At 42.1% G+C, this 14,196-nt stretch overlaps 1 protein-coding gene across 1 annotated transcript; it reads left to right on the top strand.

Moving 5' to 3' along the window:
- Positions 1–284: 284 nt before the first annotated feature.
- Positions 285–12,421, top strand: LOC135493603 (protein Jade-3-like). Its single transcript, XM_064781071.1, has 13 exons — positions 285–425; positions 4,761–4,815; positions 5,139–5,293; positions 5,472–5,629; positions 5,914–5,955; positions 6,252–6,471; positions 6,700–6,789; positions 7,104–7,391; positions 7,825–7,992; positions 8,439–8,563; positions 8,702–8,822; positions 9,103–9,228; positions 9,449–12,421. Exons 2-13 carry the CDS (start codon positions 4,776–4,778, stop codon positions 11,156–11,158), a joined length of 3,243 nt encoding a protein of 1,080 aa, XP_064637141.1. The 5' UTR covers positions 285–425; positions 4,761–4,775; the 3' UTR covers positions 11,159–12,421.
- Positions 12,422–14,196: the final 1,775 nt, after the last annotated feature.

Raw genomic sequence — 14,196 nt, 5'->3', positions numbered from 1 at the left:
TAGTTAAGTCTGGATGTGACAGTCGAAGACATAACTGTCGTCTGCTGGTGATTGTGACAATTCTAACATAATCACGTGATTTAATCTTAACCGGGATAAAATCAAAATTAATATAATACAATTCAGTTCAAATACGCCAAGCCTATTTTATGTCTAGTTTAAAGTTATAAACAATGTTTAATTTAATTCAATCTTATTGGATATGAATTGAAGGCCCAGAATCAACTGGTCTCGCGAATTCTCGTTCGCATCACGTGCTCCGTGGCATCAAATTTACCATTTTATTTCGTCATGGCGCCAAATGATAGTACCTAAAATGTACCCCATTTTTGGCATCTTCCCGTGATCAATTTGGGATAAAACCGTTCCCATATGATAACAGAATACTCAAAGAATCTAATGGTACCAATTGTTTTAAAATAGAGGTGAGATTTCGTGTCAAAAAATGTCCCTGAATATTTAATTAGTTCATAGTCAAATACATACGCCATCAAGGTTCCATATTTTTTCAAATGCAGGAAGCCCCCCTTGTATAAAATCGTTATTCTCGTACGGTTTAGGGTTTTCTGATATGACACCGGGTTAGCTCATTTGTTCACTTTCTGTTTAGTCATCAGACAGCATAGCGAGAGCCCTGGTAGTTCAAAAATGGTTGATTTTGGATAATTTTATAGACTGTCTTCATGGCATTTTGGATTAAGTGACCTTGACCTAGGCTTTGGTGATGTGCCAGGTCCTAAAATAGAACTTGCAACCCTGCAATTTTTGCATCTCCCTTATCATCCAGCTGGTTAGGAACTTGGGCCTGCTCTTCTCTCGGCCTTGATTGTGAGGATTATGGAGTTTGTAGGTTAAATTAGGAGAAAATAAATCAAATTTAATTTCCAAGATTTAGGCTATTAGTTACTAGGCCTATACTTTTATAGCCAGGCCTAGCCTATAGATTTCACCATCTCATTCATAACTACCAACAAGCTTGCATTCGCATTCTCGGCTCAAATGAATGTGCAGCACTTGGTATAGACTTTTCGCTCTCATCATCTCTTCGACGCAAGCCATGCTGCATCAAAAATTAAGGGCCTCGCTTACCAGTCAGAACGGCCCCTGGTCAAAACGGCCCCCGCTTTAATAGAGTCAAAACGGCCCCGAGTCAAAACGGCCCCGGGTCGAAACGGCCCTGGGTCAAATGGGCACCTATAGCGGCGGAGTGTAGGGTATCGTGTGAAGTGGGCGGGTATAGTTGAGTGTATAGTTGAGGCGGTTTAGGGATAAGTATTTTTAGGGGTGGGAACTTCGATCCTGTGATCTAGACCTCAAGAATTTGTAGTCTTTATTCATTCTTAGTACTGTTTGCATGCTTGGCAATGTTTATTCAGAAGTACTTAGTAGATCGAGGGGCTTTTAATTTGTCTGGGCCACAGTCATGCATGCCGATCAACCGTCGTATATCCATACTTCTAAATGAGAAAGAAATGAGAAGACTTTAGGATCTATATGAACCGCCGGTTAGTCGGCATGCAGTCATGAATTGCATCATCATTCATAGTCAAATTGAAGACAAATCAATACGGAATACCTGTTTCGTTTTAACTCATACTTAGTAGTTTATTATCAATTATACCGGTAATGATAACATTTACATTCAGTCGTCACTGTTACAGTTCATCAAATCAAATCAAAACATATAAAATACAGCCAGAGAATAAAACCATATCACACTTGTTCATATGCACTTGTTATCTTAAAACAATATGTTTTTATTACCAAAATGTAACCATCATTCCATGACTTAGACGACAGAGTCTAGAGCAAGCGCATGAAAAAGTTCAAAGCACATTCGATTTGACCGTTTTACGTACTTGGGGCAACGAGATGTGAACACGTACGGAGCAGTTGTCGGGCGTTCTTCTTTCCTTTAATGTAATCCTCCCAAACTGCGAAGAGTTTTCCCTCGATTTGGCGGTATTGGGCTCGTTGCCTACGTTTCAGTTTGGCGGCACGCACAAGACGGACTTGGATCCCGACGAGACTTGCTTGTTCGTGGAGAAGCTTAACCAAAACGTAGAACGTGATATTTCCCCGACGTGCGTGTCGATTCAGGGCACCGTGCCAACCCTCGCAGTCGTTGTTAGTGCGAACGGGTTGGTTGAAGACACTCCACGTTTTAGGGGTCCATTGTGTCGTCTCAATCCAGTTTCTACGAATGTAGTCCACGAGCGTCGCCAGGGTTTCTGTTGTTGCACGTTTTGCCAGCTTTTCAAAGAGTGGGCGAATGTGTTCGTGGGGGAGGTAAGGCAAAGCGAGTAGTTCTTTGCAGAGTTGGTGCGTGACGTCATCGTGGAGGTATGCGGGTGCCAGACCGATCTCTTGAATCTTGCGCCAGATGCATTGGGCCCAGTGGAACGAACAACCTCGTATCTTGACCTCGGGTAGCACTGTTGGTATGGCTCTCCACATCGCGCTCTCGAAGTCAATGACGATTTTCTTGAGGGAATGATCTGGTGTCAGGCGCTTGATTGACTTCAACACTTTTCGGTAGTCCTTCTTTCGTTTTCCTGACATCAAGACGAACATAAGCGGGACTTGTTTCATGTCGTCACCTTGTCGAACGAAAGCATGGACGCTGAGCAGTTGAGTGAAGGGCTCCTTGACGACCTTGAATGTACCATCAATGTACCAAGTTTTCGACTCCGTCAGCAACTGGATCATCTGCGTTGTTGCGAAAATGATGTGCCGCTTTCCGTCTACTCGAATGTCTTTACGCAAAAAGTCTTCGGGAATGTGCGTTTCGTCAAGATCGAATTCGAGGTCTTTCGGTTCAGCTGGGCGCATTTTCTGCCGGAAACGATTCGCCGCTCTTGCCAAGTTGACGGGGTTTTGAAGCGCTTCCAATGGCGCTGTTCTCGTCTGTATGTCTTTGTTCAGGAACACCTGGTTTACAATTTCTGCAGCAGGCGTGAAGATCTCTTTGGCTGCTGACTTCTTGATCTCTATTGCCACATTCGTTGCAATGGCAGCCCCTAGCTTGCCGGGATGGACGTGGGGTAGACTGCCTCGTATAAAGTTGGAACCTTTCTGGAGCACCGTGGCCTTGCACCAGACATTCTTGTTACGCACGCTACATCTCCAGGTCCGGTTCCCGTTCTGTCTCTTCGTGGCCTTCACTGTGTATAGGTAACCATGACTGTCGGCAAGCTTTTCTTTTCCTTTCTGTGAGCCATTGTAGATTATTTCGTACAGTGCAGGTGCTGCAGCTCTGTCGTACGGCAATGGGTCTGGTTCTCGCATTGAAGACTCTTGAAGGACGGATGGGATATCAAATTCGCCGAGGGTGGGGTCACTGCTGGTGCTCTGTTCTTCCTGGTGCTGCTCGGCAATATACTCGTCGACCACCATCTGCAGCTCTGCTTCACTTGGCATGCCGTGGTCTACGTCTACGTCTGGTGGTGGCTCGTCGTCTTCCAGTACTTCTTGATGATCTTCAGCCCATTCGTTCATGATGACCCGTAACGTGGAAGTGTTTTGCAGTGACAATCGTGTGCTCTCGCCCTGGGGCTCCCCAACACTAAGGCGGCTGTAACTTCTTGCCTGACACCGTTGGCACCTCCAGCTGATCGCATTCCCCAGCTTGACAGCGGCACGGTACTCTTTCTGGCTGATACCCGTGTTGCAGATTCGGTGTTGCCACTGGTCACATCCTTCGCACTGGAGGCCATGTTGTCGTCTCTTCACTTGCTTGCGGCAGGAGATGCAGGGATCCTCTTCTGTCATAGTAAGGTGTTGATGAAAGTAGCGTCGAGTTGTAGCAGCAATGAAGTCTTGGAATAAACTGATGAAGATCTTGAGAATTCTGGGGGTTTATATAGTCATCGTGACGAGATGATAAAATGAACAGTACTCATTCTTGAATTAGGTTCCGTCTGTAATTAGTAATCGTTCCTTTATTGTTAATCGAAATATCAAAGAGACAGTGAATTCGCATCACCTTTGGCATGTGATTAGTGTTCGCAATCAGCTCTAATTAGCCGCAAGATCAAAGAGACAGTGAATTCGCATCACCTTTGGCATGTGATTAGTGTTCGCAATTAGCTCTAATTAGCCGCAATATCAAAGAGACAGTGAATTCGCATCACCTTTGGCATGTGATCACTGTTCACAATGAGCTCAGTCACAAGATTAAAGAGACAGTGCGACCCCTCTCCACTCTATATGTATTTGGTCAGATGTAAAATTATTGAACAAAATAGATGTCTAGAAGTTAAAGGTAAAAGGAACCTCAGCAAATATCACGAAAAGTAGCCTTGATTAATTCCCCTTGCTTAATTAATGATCTTATATTTTTCTGTGTGATCACGGACCTGAATAAAGTTCGATGGTGTAGACCTACATTAGCCCTACATATAGAGAATAATGTAGAGAAGATTAATAATAATAACAATAATATGGGCGAACAGGCCAAAAACCAGATAACGCAACTTCTAAGTTTTAAAAGTGCATAACATCTTCTTTCTTATCTCGTTACCACTGGTTACACGCACGCAGTAAAAAAAGTTATCTAGTTCAGATAGGTTACTACCACTAAACTACCAAGGGCCGTTTTGACCCAGGGCCGTTTTGACCCAGGGCCGTTTTGACTCGGGGCCGTTTTGACTCTATTTAAAGCGGGGCCGTTTTGACCAGGGGCCGTTCTGACTGGATACCAGGGCCTCGCCCATGGCTGAAGGCCGATTGCTTCTATTTCTCGGGATTTTCTCTTTCAGAAATCACCTCAAGCAATGGCCTTTAGATCAAAAAAAGGAAAGCAAGATGACTATGGTAAGATAACTTTGGTAGTATGTGGTGCTTTTCAGTACACGTGTCTCTGAAGTGACAAAAATTAGACCTGAAATACTGAAATACACCAGTACTTATCAAATTTCCGCCCTGTTTCTGTAGATGCCTTTTTCGTTTCAATTCTCATCCAGATGGACTAAACTCTGTCAGAAACAGAGTAAGTTTTGCAATGTTGGTACTCCTGCTGGTGGTGTTACCTTAAGAATTTTTGGAAAAAAAGTCTTGCAAAGGTTCTGTGCTGAGGAAGGTATAACCAGTTGAGTTGAATGTGTCATCAAAAACCAATTTGTTTGTTGTTCTTCTAGATGCTGGCCGATCAAAGAAACGACGTGGTAGTGAAAGTGAGGATGAAGACAGCCGGAGATTAGCAACAGCATCTCCGTGTGTGAGCAAGCTGCAGGGAATGGAGACAACCGGGACCTCGAGGCCATCCGGTCATGATCACAACAAGCCAGCTGAGGTAATTTCAGAGGCAAATACGTGCATAGTCTGTCTGACAAGCCATTCAGACTTTGAACTGGAATAATCATGATACTGATAGGCTTCTGAACTTGATGTGTTACACCATGATCTACTCTCGAAGTTACAATTCACTAGACCCTACGTGTTAATTCTAAATATAACAATGTTTCTTTCAGTTGTTTCGCAAAGATTTGATCAGTGCCATGAAGCTTCCTGATACCGAACCACTGACCTCTGATGATTTTTATCTGATTGCGGATTCATGGCGACAGGAATGGGAAAAGGGCGTTCAAGTCCCTGTCAACGAAGAAACTTTTAATGTTCCTGTTGTCAGGTGAGTTAAAAAGCAGTCATTTAGAATTATCTTCATATGATGATAAAGAGCTTGTGTGATCTGTACATATAGTACAGCATGGTGGACAGGAGTGACTAACGTTATGGTTCTTGTTGAGTGTTGATATTATACAACTAGCAATTTCTTTGGACTAAAATGTCTGTACTGAAATGACTATACAGTATAATTGATTGAGATAACCACCTGTGATTGACTCAAAAGATCTAGATATTTGCATCCATAACTCGGCAGAAATTTCCTCATTTTAATTCTCTATACTTCAGGACAATAACAGAGCCATCATCTTCTGGTGATTTTAAACTACCGTAAGTACAAAGCTTGCTCTTAAATTTTAATTTAGAATATCATTGGACAATTTGAAGAATGCTTAAAATGAAGAACTTTTGCTTTGAGAAGTTCTGAGGTGGTTGCTGGGTTATGTGGTATCTAATGACTGGACAACACATAGACTGGCACCCTTCGAGATGACTGAAGATAGAACTCAAGAAGAGCATTTGAAAATGCTGCACCAATAGATTGTTGAAATGTACGACAACACAAAAATAGGTAGGGCCTACTACCGAATCTTGAGTCGTGTTAATAATGCGTTCCAATCTTCCAGGCAAGGCAAGATGTTCCATGCCGTGCCGGACGAAAACTACAACAAGGCGGTGCACTATCTGACTGGCATGCAACAACTTGCCGATGAGGTGGTGCGATATGACCTTGATGACTTGGACGTCTGCTGGCTTCGGAGGATAAACGAAGAAAGGATCACGATGGGTGATATTGAGATCCATGAGTGGATCATGGAGAGGGTGATGGAGGAGTTTGAAACACGGGTTGGTACAAAAATATTCCTCCTAGTCAAGTTTTTTTTAGCCGATCATGCAGACATTCTGAATAGTAGTGATAACATACTGGCGTAATGTCACCCAAAACATTCACGACATCAGTCACGTCGGGCTGATTGTTTGAAGACCTGCTGCCTACAAAAATAATCCTCCGTCTGTTCACATCGAACTTTCTGATAATCCTCCGTCTGTTCACATCGAAATTTCTGATTTCAGTGCCATGAAAACATGCAGCAGATCATCAAAACGTCGGAGGGTCTCGGCATTGAGTATGATGAAAATGTCATATGTGACGTCTGTCGATCTGTAAGTGAAGAAATCCCACCATCTAGCTTGCTGCAGAACATCCATTAACTGTATTTTTTGCCTGAAAAGCAAATTCATCAATAAATGCCATAATTTACCATGTTCAAATCAATGGAGACATTTCTCACAATTTTTCGTTCCAAGTAGAAATTTAAGGATACCACTGATCACATGATCTGTTGCCAAAATTTTAAAGTTCATTGGACTAAATATTAGGAGGCGTACAAGTTCAGGGATTACAGAACACTGTCAGTGTTTGTAATCGAGATACAGATTCATCTATATTTTATCTTTCACCTTTGTTATCCTTACAGCCTGACAGTGAGGACTTGAACGAGATGGTGTTCTGCGATCAATGTGATATTTGCGTGCATCAGGCATGCTATGGTATTCAAAAGATTCCCGAAGGGAGCTGGTTGTGTCGGACATGTGCGCTTGGTATCCAGCCACAGTGTATTCTATGTCCGACCAGCGGTGGTGCTATGAAAGGGACGAGGAGCGGCACGAAATGGACTCACGTGAGCTGTGCGCTGTGGATCCCTGAGGTCAGCATTGGGTGCGTGGAGAAAATGGAGCCGATTACTAAGATCTCTAATATTCCAGTGAGTATGAGAACCTAGGATGTCCCAAGCCCTTTTAATGTTTACCTGTTTGTAATTCCATTTGCCTTCTCGTCCTCTATGGTGTATCTGTTGGTTTCGCTCTGACTGAATTTTTCTGTCGTATTTGATCCTGTAGAATGTCAATTCATTGTGGTTTGATAAACAAGAGCGGTGATGAAAACATTTACTATAAATGACTTCCTCTGAATGTTAGTGGTATTTCTGAGCTCTTGTACATTTCATGCACAATAAGAAAAAAGGTTGGATGCTGGTGTAAGTGTGGCGCCATAGGTGGAGATTAAGAACTAGGGCCTAAAATGCAACTTTGGTCTAAAGTTATGTCACTTTACAACAATAGGGCGACTTCCCTTCAGGAAACTTGCACAAACCCCTTGACTTTTTCAACATAAATAAATATTTTCTCCACTTGCAGTCGAGTCGATGGGCCCTGGTGTGCACCCTGTGTCGTGAGAGAGTCGGAGCCTGCATCCAGTGTTCAGTCAAGACGTGTAAAATTGCATTTCATGTAACTTGTGCATTCCAAAATAACCTCGAGATGAAAACGATACTGGACGGAGATGAGGAGGATGTGAAACTCAAGGTAGGAACTTGATCAGTGTGTGTTGCCCTAATGTTTGAATTAAATATTGTATTATGAAACTCTAGGTGGTGGGACCTTGCCCACCTGCATATGACACATACCTCAATCAACTCTTGTTCTGTATCTTCTGCAGTTAATTGCGGTTGAGATGCTAAAATAATGGGAGATCATGAGTTTCCTACTAATTTTGCTATCTTTAAGAACTTATTGAGAGTCTTGAACACCGAGGACAGCCAATCCGAAAAGAGCAATGAAGAAAGTTTTTACTATCATTGACCTTACAGTGATTGTTAGTGGTATTTCTGAGCTCTTGGCGTTGGATGAAGTGAATAGTATCCATTTTGGTGTTGTCCCTCTGTCAATGATGTAGCACAGACCAGTGTATCTGTTCCATATATCGTGTTGAACGCACATCTAATCGATTGAACTTTTCGTTCTTCATGCAGGCATATTGTCCAAAACATACCAAGAAGTTCAAGGAGGGCCTGACGGGTGATTCTATAGTTGATATATCATTGTCACCTCGGAAAGAATACACACAGGAAGAGAAGGACACCATGCGACAGCAAAAGTAAGTCTTAAACATATAGATATGAAATAAGATAAACAATACCTTTTTTAAATGTTCGCAAATGCAGTGGCCACAACTGCTGAGAATCAGTTATGTCATTCGAAACATTGAACAATAATTCATCTCTGTCACTTTCAGGATCATACAGCTGCAGGATGAGTTCTATACGTGTGTCAAGGCTCCCGAGGTTGCTGCTAAACTCCAGTTGGAGGAGGAGGCTGTTGATGTCATGTATCAGTACTGGAAACTCAAGAGAAAGGTGAGTCTGATAATTCCATGTTGGAAGTTTAGGACCTGACAGTATAAAATTGATTTTGATTGGGACGGTTTTTACCTTGGTCACCTTTCTTTAAAAAACATGAGCATAAGTCCAAGTGTAACGAGGCTTGATTAAAACTATTAGCTGCTTTAACACTTGACAATATTACAGGCATTGCTTGATCTTTTGGTGCCGTTTGTCATGATGTAGACCAAGCTATCGCAACAACAAAGCAGCTGAACAACTGTACCATTCAATTGTGACATCTTCGATTTTCTAGGTGAATTTCAACCGACCTTTGCTGACACCAAAGACAGAGGAAGCCGATCTGTTATCAAAACAACAGGAGGACAGTCTGGTGGCGAGGATGAAGATGTTTGTACATCTGAGACAAGACCTCGAGAGGGTAGGTGTATTTGTCAAATCATACAATTCTGATTTGGTTACTCTTTTGCTAAATGGAGAGGCTTGTTCAATTCTATCAGGTGGTGGCAAATGGAATCAATAATGTCAATATTGCAGCAAAGGCTTGTATTACTTTACTTGATGTTCATAAGAAATGCATTTGCACTATGTATGACGAAAAACCTCGAACATTATTTCATCACTGGTTTCTTGTTTTGCAGGTGCGTAACTTGTGTTATATGGTAAGCCGCCGAGAGAAATTCCGTCGCTCCCTGTATCGAATGAAGGAGGAGATCTTCTACAAACAGGTGGAGGTCGTGGACAATGAGGTGCTAACCCCGAAAGAGCTTCAGACTGTGATCCAAGCTAACCATGGCGAAGACATTTATGATAGACCACAGCATGTTCTGAAAATGAGCCGTGGAGTATTCGATGATTCGCAAGAGAGTGATCATCAATCGGGTGACAATGATTCGATGAAATCTGGTCACAGTCCTTCAAAACTGAGCCGCTTCAAATTTGGTATCCATAAAGATCGGTATGCCCATTTGAGGAAAAAGAACCGTGGGCTAATGAATCTGAATCGGGACAAGCTGGGTGTATCGCTGAGTTCAGCCCTGGGTGTATCGCTGAGTTCAGCACTTGGTTCATCCAAAGACTTGGAGCGTGTTATGCCTTGCGTTGCGGAAAGTGTTCACAGTGAGACGGATACAATCAAAGACTCGGACGATGTTAAATCTTTAGATTCAAATAACTCCCAAACACGGCGGAGGAGCCAGCGGGGTTCACTTGATATCAAACGAGAGGCAATCGACAGGACTGATGGTAGTAATGTTATGAAGGCAGCTGAAGTTGAAAATCAGCCTCATGTTAGGACTAGGACAAAAATAAGAAACAATGGCAGTCTTGTTGATAAAATTCTCAAGGAGGACCGAAATGGGATTATAAAAGCTGAATTCACTTCAAGTTCTGAAAGTGAGGACGTTGAAAGTCCCTGGCCAAGTTTTGCCATAACAAGGAAGGACAGTGACAGTAGTTTCCATTCAAAATCTAGCATCAATGGGGTAAAGAAATGTTATAATCGCTTGAGCTTGAAATCGCGTTTGAATGATCACAACCACCGCCGTACCGTGAACGGCTTGCCAGAAAAGGGTCATATCAAGAAAATTGATGACTACTTCAAACTTGCTGGTCCTAGTGAGTTGAAATTTTGTTCAGCTGACGGTAGCGGGGATCAGAGTATGAGAATCTCGCCAGTCAAACCGACGGAATCTTTGCTAAAGGGCGGTCCGAATTCGCCGCACAAAGAAATCGAGAAGAAGGAGTTGTGTGAATCGTTCATAGCGGGGCATACAAGCCCGTTAGCTGGCTACAGAATACCCAGAAAAAGTAGTTCCAGCAGTCGCAAAGTTTCGAGTCCGATACACATTGCTACAGATCTGAACCTTATAACTATCAACAGTCCAGAAACCCGCGGTGCCAAAAAGAAACTTATTGCGGAAATAGAGAGTGCGGCAACTGATCGGATATTCGAACGGATCGATGATGACATCAGTATCAGTCGATCTAGTCGTGACACTACACCGGATAAAGAAACATTGACACGTCGAACAATCAAACGAGACCTGATGGTCTCTGATTTTAACGACTTACATAATGTACATCGTAAGTTACGAAAACGGACGTCCAGTTCAAAGCCTGCGTCCGAGTGTACCAGATCGGATGTTGGGTCTGTTGATTTTGAGAATGAAAACAATTTGAATAGTGAATGTTCTGCTACGGAGAGTGAGACATCTGGTCCAATGATTCGGCGTAAAAGTCGTCGACTTGGACCGCTCACTGATGAGGAGTCTGTCGACAGTCTGCAGTCGTCGCGACAGAGCTCGCAGTCAAGGGAAACACGATCACGCTTGTGGAGCATGCAGAGCTAGCGAAAGACCATGAGCAATGGTTTCAGTGTTCTCTTCAGAGTCATTTTGCAGTGATTTGATTTGAAATGAATTGGGTACTTGTTCATTATAAAGTATATTGGTCAAAACCAATTGCAGTTCTGTGGAAATGCTCCTTGGTGTGTTCAGATCTTCAGCGTGTTGCTTTTTGTCTTGTGAGGAGAACACTGATATTTTAAGCCATGGCATTTGTAGATTCCAAGAAATATTTATATTTTGTGAGTGGAAATTCGAGTGTGAATGTTGTGTGTCTTCTCTTTCATTCGTGTCATTACAAAATTTATGGCAAGTACAGTTAAACCCGGTAATAACAAATGTGGAGTTCATATGAGTATTGGGTTTCATTATAAGAAGTCAGTAATATGTATGTAATGAGTTACAGTTACTTTGGGGTTGCAAAATCTTTTTATATACATGTATGCAGTTTCCCTTACAGCCAGGTTCGTTCTAACCTAGTTCGGCTGTGGTACTTCGGGTTGTAAAGTGCCTGTGCGGGATTAAATATCGCCAGGTGGTGTTGTGCCATTTTGAATATTATCCGGATTGAGTTGCTGGAGCAAAGGGTTAAGCTGTTCTAGTTTTGCTCATTCATTTTCTTAGGTTGTTTGATGAAAGAAAACTTGATGTTTTTTGTAAAAATGTTGGTGAAAAAGGAGTCTTTCCTGTGAAATTGGAACGATTTACCTCGCAGCAAGTTTGTAAACAGAGTTGACAATGATCTTTACACTTAACTGTCATTTTCTACTTGTTGTGACCATTGCTGTAGATGCCACTGAGTTATGACGTCATTTTGGCCATCTTGACACTCTTGACATGCAGAAGTCCGATGTTCTGATAATATCACGATAAAAAAGCCCAGATTAAGAAAACCAGGGTGGTCCCCTAATGATATAATTGAGAGGCCTGCACGGAGAAGATAAAATGTCGATCATGGTCTTGTTGTTACCTGTTTGTTTGTTCATATTGTATCATGTTGTCTCTTCAGATTCTATTGATCTGTTGCTGCATATATTGTGTTAGCCTTGTGATGCCTTGGCACTGAGGTTTCTCCAAGTCAAATTGAAGGGGTGGGGGGTTTTCCTACTCCTGAAGATTTACCTGTGGTTTCCTTGATTTGGAATTGTGAGAAGCTCAAAAGACACATTTATCCATTCAATTGTCACATGTCGCCAAGAATTCATGAATTCTTTATGCTACATATACCTCAGTTCCAAGCTGTCAATGAAAGTCATTATTTTTAAAGTCTTTGGTGGCTCAGTTAAATTTCTTTCATCATCTTCACTGAAGATCCATTTCCAGTCACAAACAGAATGAACCTGTTGTCATATTTCATAATTTGGCATCATTTGTCATGCTTCTTAGTAACTACAGGATCTCAGCAAATTAAAGCCAACACAAGGTGGTGTTGACTGAAGGTATTGCATTGTGATGTGACGGTTGTTGTGAAAAGTAGCACCACCATAACTTTGGTCATCGTGGCTGCATTGATGGTATCCAAACTTCAGATGTCCCTGTTCGTGTAACGCATGCGACAGAGTAGTGCTTTTATTGGAGAGAGGTGAAATTAATGAGGAATTGCAGGGCAGGCCTGATAAAGTGCAGTGTAGAGGGGGCAGAGCAACATGGTGACTTTGTCAATCAGGGTCTTGGAGATACAAGATGCATAAAATGGAGAAGTGTATTTGGGTTTTAATAGTAATTATGGAAAAATGTGGATCTTGAGAAAAGTGCATTTATCAACATGTTGTAAATATTGTAAAGATTATTGTAAATAACGCCAGCATTTAGGATTTGCCTCCGCGAGCATCTTCAAAGGGGCTTTTTTTGTACAGTAGTATGATTAAAACTCTATGGAAATATTGTTAATAAAAGGGATATTTCTCAGTTAAACTATTTTGCTTTATTGGTCAATTTGCATTCAAGTTGTTATTTCAACTTTTAGCTGTCAGGGCTCTTGAAGTCTGATTGCAAAGTTGTCCCCGGGCAACTTGAATCATTACGCATTCTACCTAAGTCATTTGATGTCATGTCAAATGCACCTACTTATTCGGGGCTGATGCAAGGATTAGCCACAGGAAAGTACACTTGCCCTATGTCTCCCATTGCAGACGGTGGATGTGGCCTAAATTTCTCACATTGGAAGGTCAAGGTGCTTTTCTCCTCTATTTTGGAAGGCTGCTCAGCGTCTGTGACCGTGTACATGGGACCAGTGTGTTCAGTGGCTATTAACAGAACTTGGACCAAGCAATAACCCTGAAAATTGCATGCATCCGAATGAAAAGTCTGGGCTTGGTGATTAATCTGATCTTGTCGGATTACCACTGATGCATATGATAGCAACTATAGCAAAATGCTAGAGAAATCCTATAAAGGTGAAAAACACTCTTTTATTCTTTGGGCAGGAGAGAAAGGATTAGATGTGTAAACAAGTTTTACGGAATCTTACTGGAATTCATCAGTAACTGAATGATATACATGTAGTGTACCACAATGAGTTTTGACATTGTCACAATGACCTGGTGTGTGGTGACTCCTGCCTGGATTCAAAAGCCCCGATTCGGTCATACAGTGGAACCTCCTGTAGGAGACACCTCTCTTATGAGGACGCCCTATATTAAGGACACTAATTCAGGTTCCAAATTAGTTTGTTGCCCTTTTTAGTAAGGATTCCAGACAGCACTGTAGTTATATTCCCTGCCAATAGATGTCAATAGTAGTTCACTTTTGTCATGACCTCCTCAAGTCACCATCACGCTTGAAATGTGCCTACCCTTGGCAGTTCTGTCCTCTTTGGCTGCATAAGAAATTTATTCAATATGACATACAACTATGTTAGGCATGAGTGTGACAATGTATGTTTGTGCGAAGGAATTAAGTTGCAAGAAGTTTCCTCACCTGAAGAAATCTTAAACCAAAGAATTGATAGTGTTAAGCCAGAATGAGTAAACTCTGCACTGCTTTTCGTCACATACACACAAAATGCACATGCATGCATGCCACCCCTGGGTTATATTCCCAGG

Source organism: Lineus longissimus, chromosome 9 (assembly GCF_910592395.1).
Source record: "Lineus longissimus chromosome 9, tnLinLong1.2, whole genome shotgun sequence".
NCBI lineage: Eukaryota > Metazoa > Nemertea > Pilidiophora > Heteronemertea > Lineidae > Lineus > Lineus longissimus.
This window is presented reverse-complemented; position numbering and strand designations above follow the sequence as displayed.

Excerpts from the sequence above, each read along its gene's own strand:
- LOC135493603 (XM_064781071.1), top strand. The coding sequence starts at position 4,776 with ATGGCCTTTAGATCAAAAAAAGGAAAGCAAGATGACTATG. Across the intron at positions 8,564-8,701 it reads GACACCATGCGACAGCAAAA|GATCATACAGCTGCAGGATG; the intron begins GTAAGTCTTAAA and ends TGTCACTTTCAG. Across the intron at positions 8,823-9,102 it reads ACTGGAAACTCAAGAGAAAG|GTGAATTTCAACCGACCTTT; the intron begins GTGAGTCTGATA and ends TCGATTTTCTAG.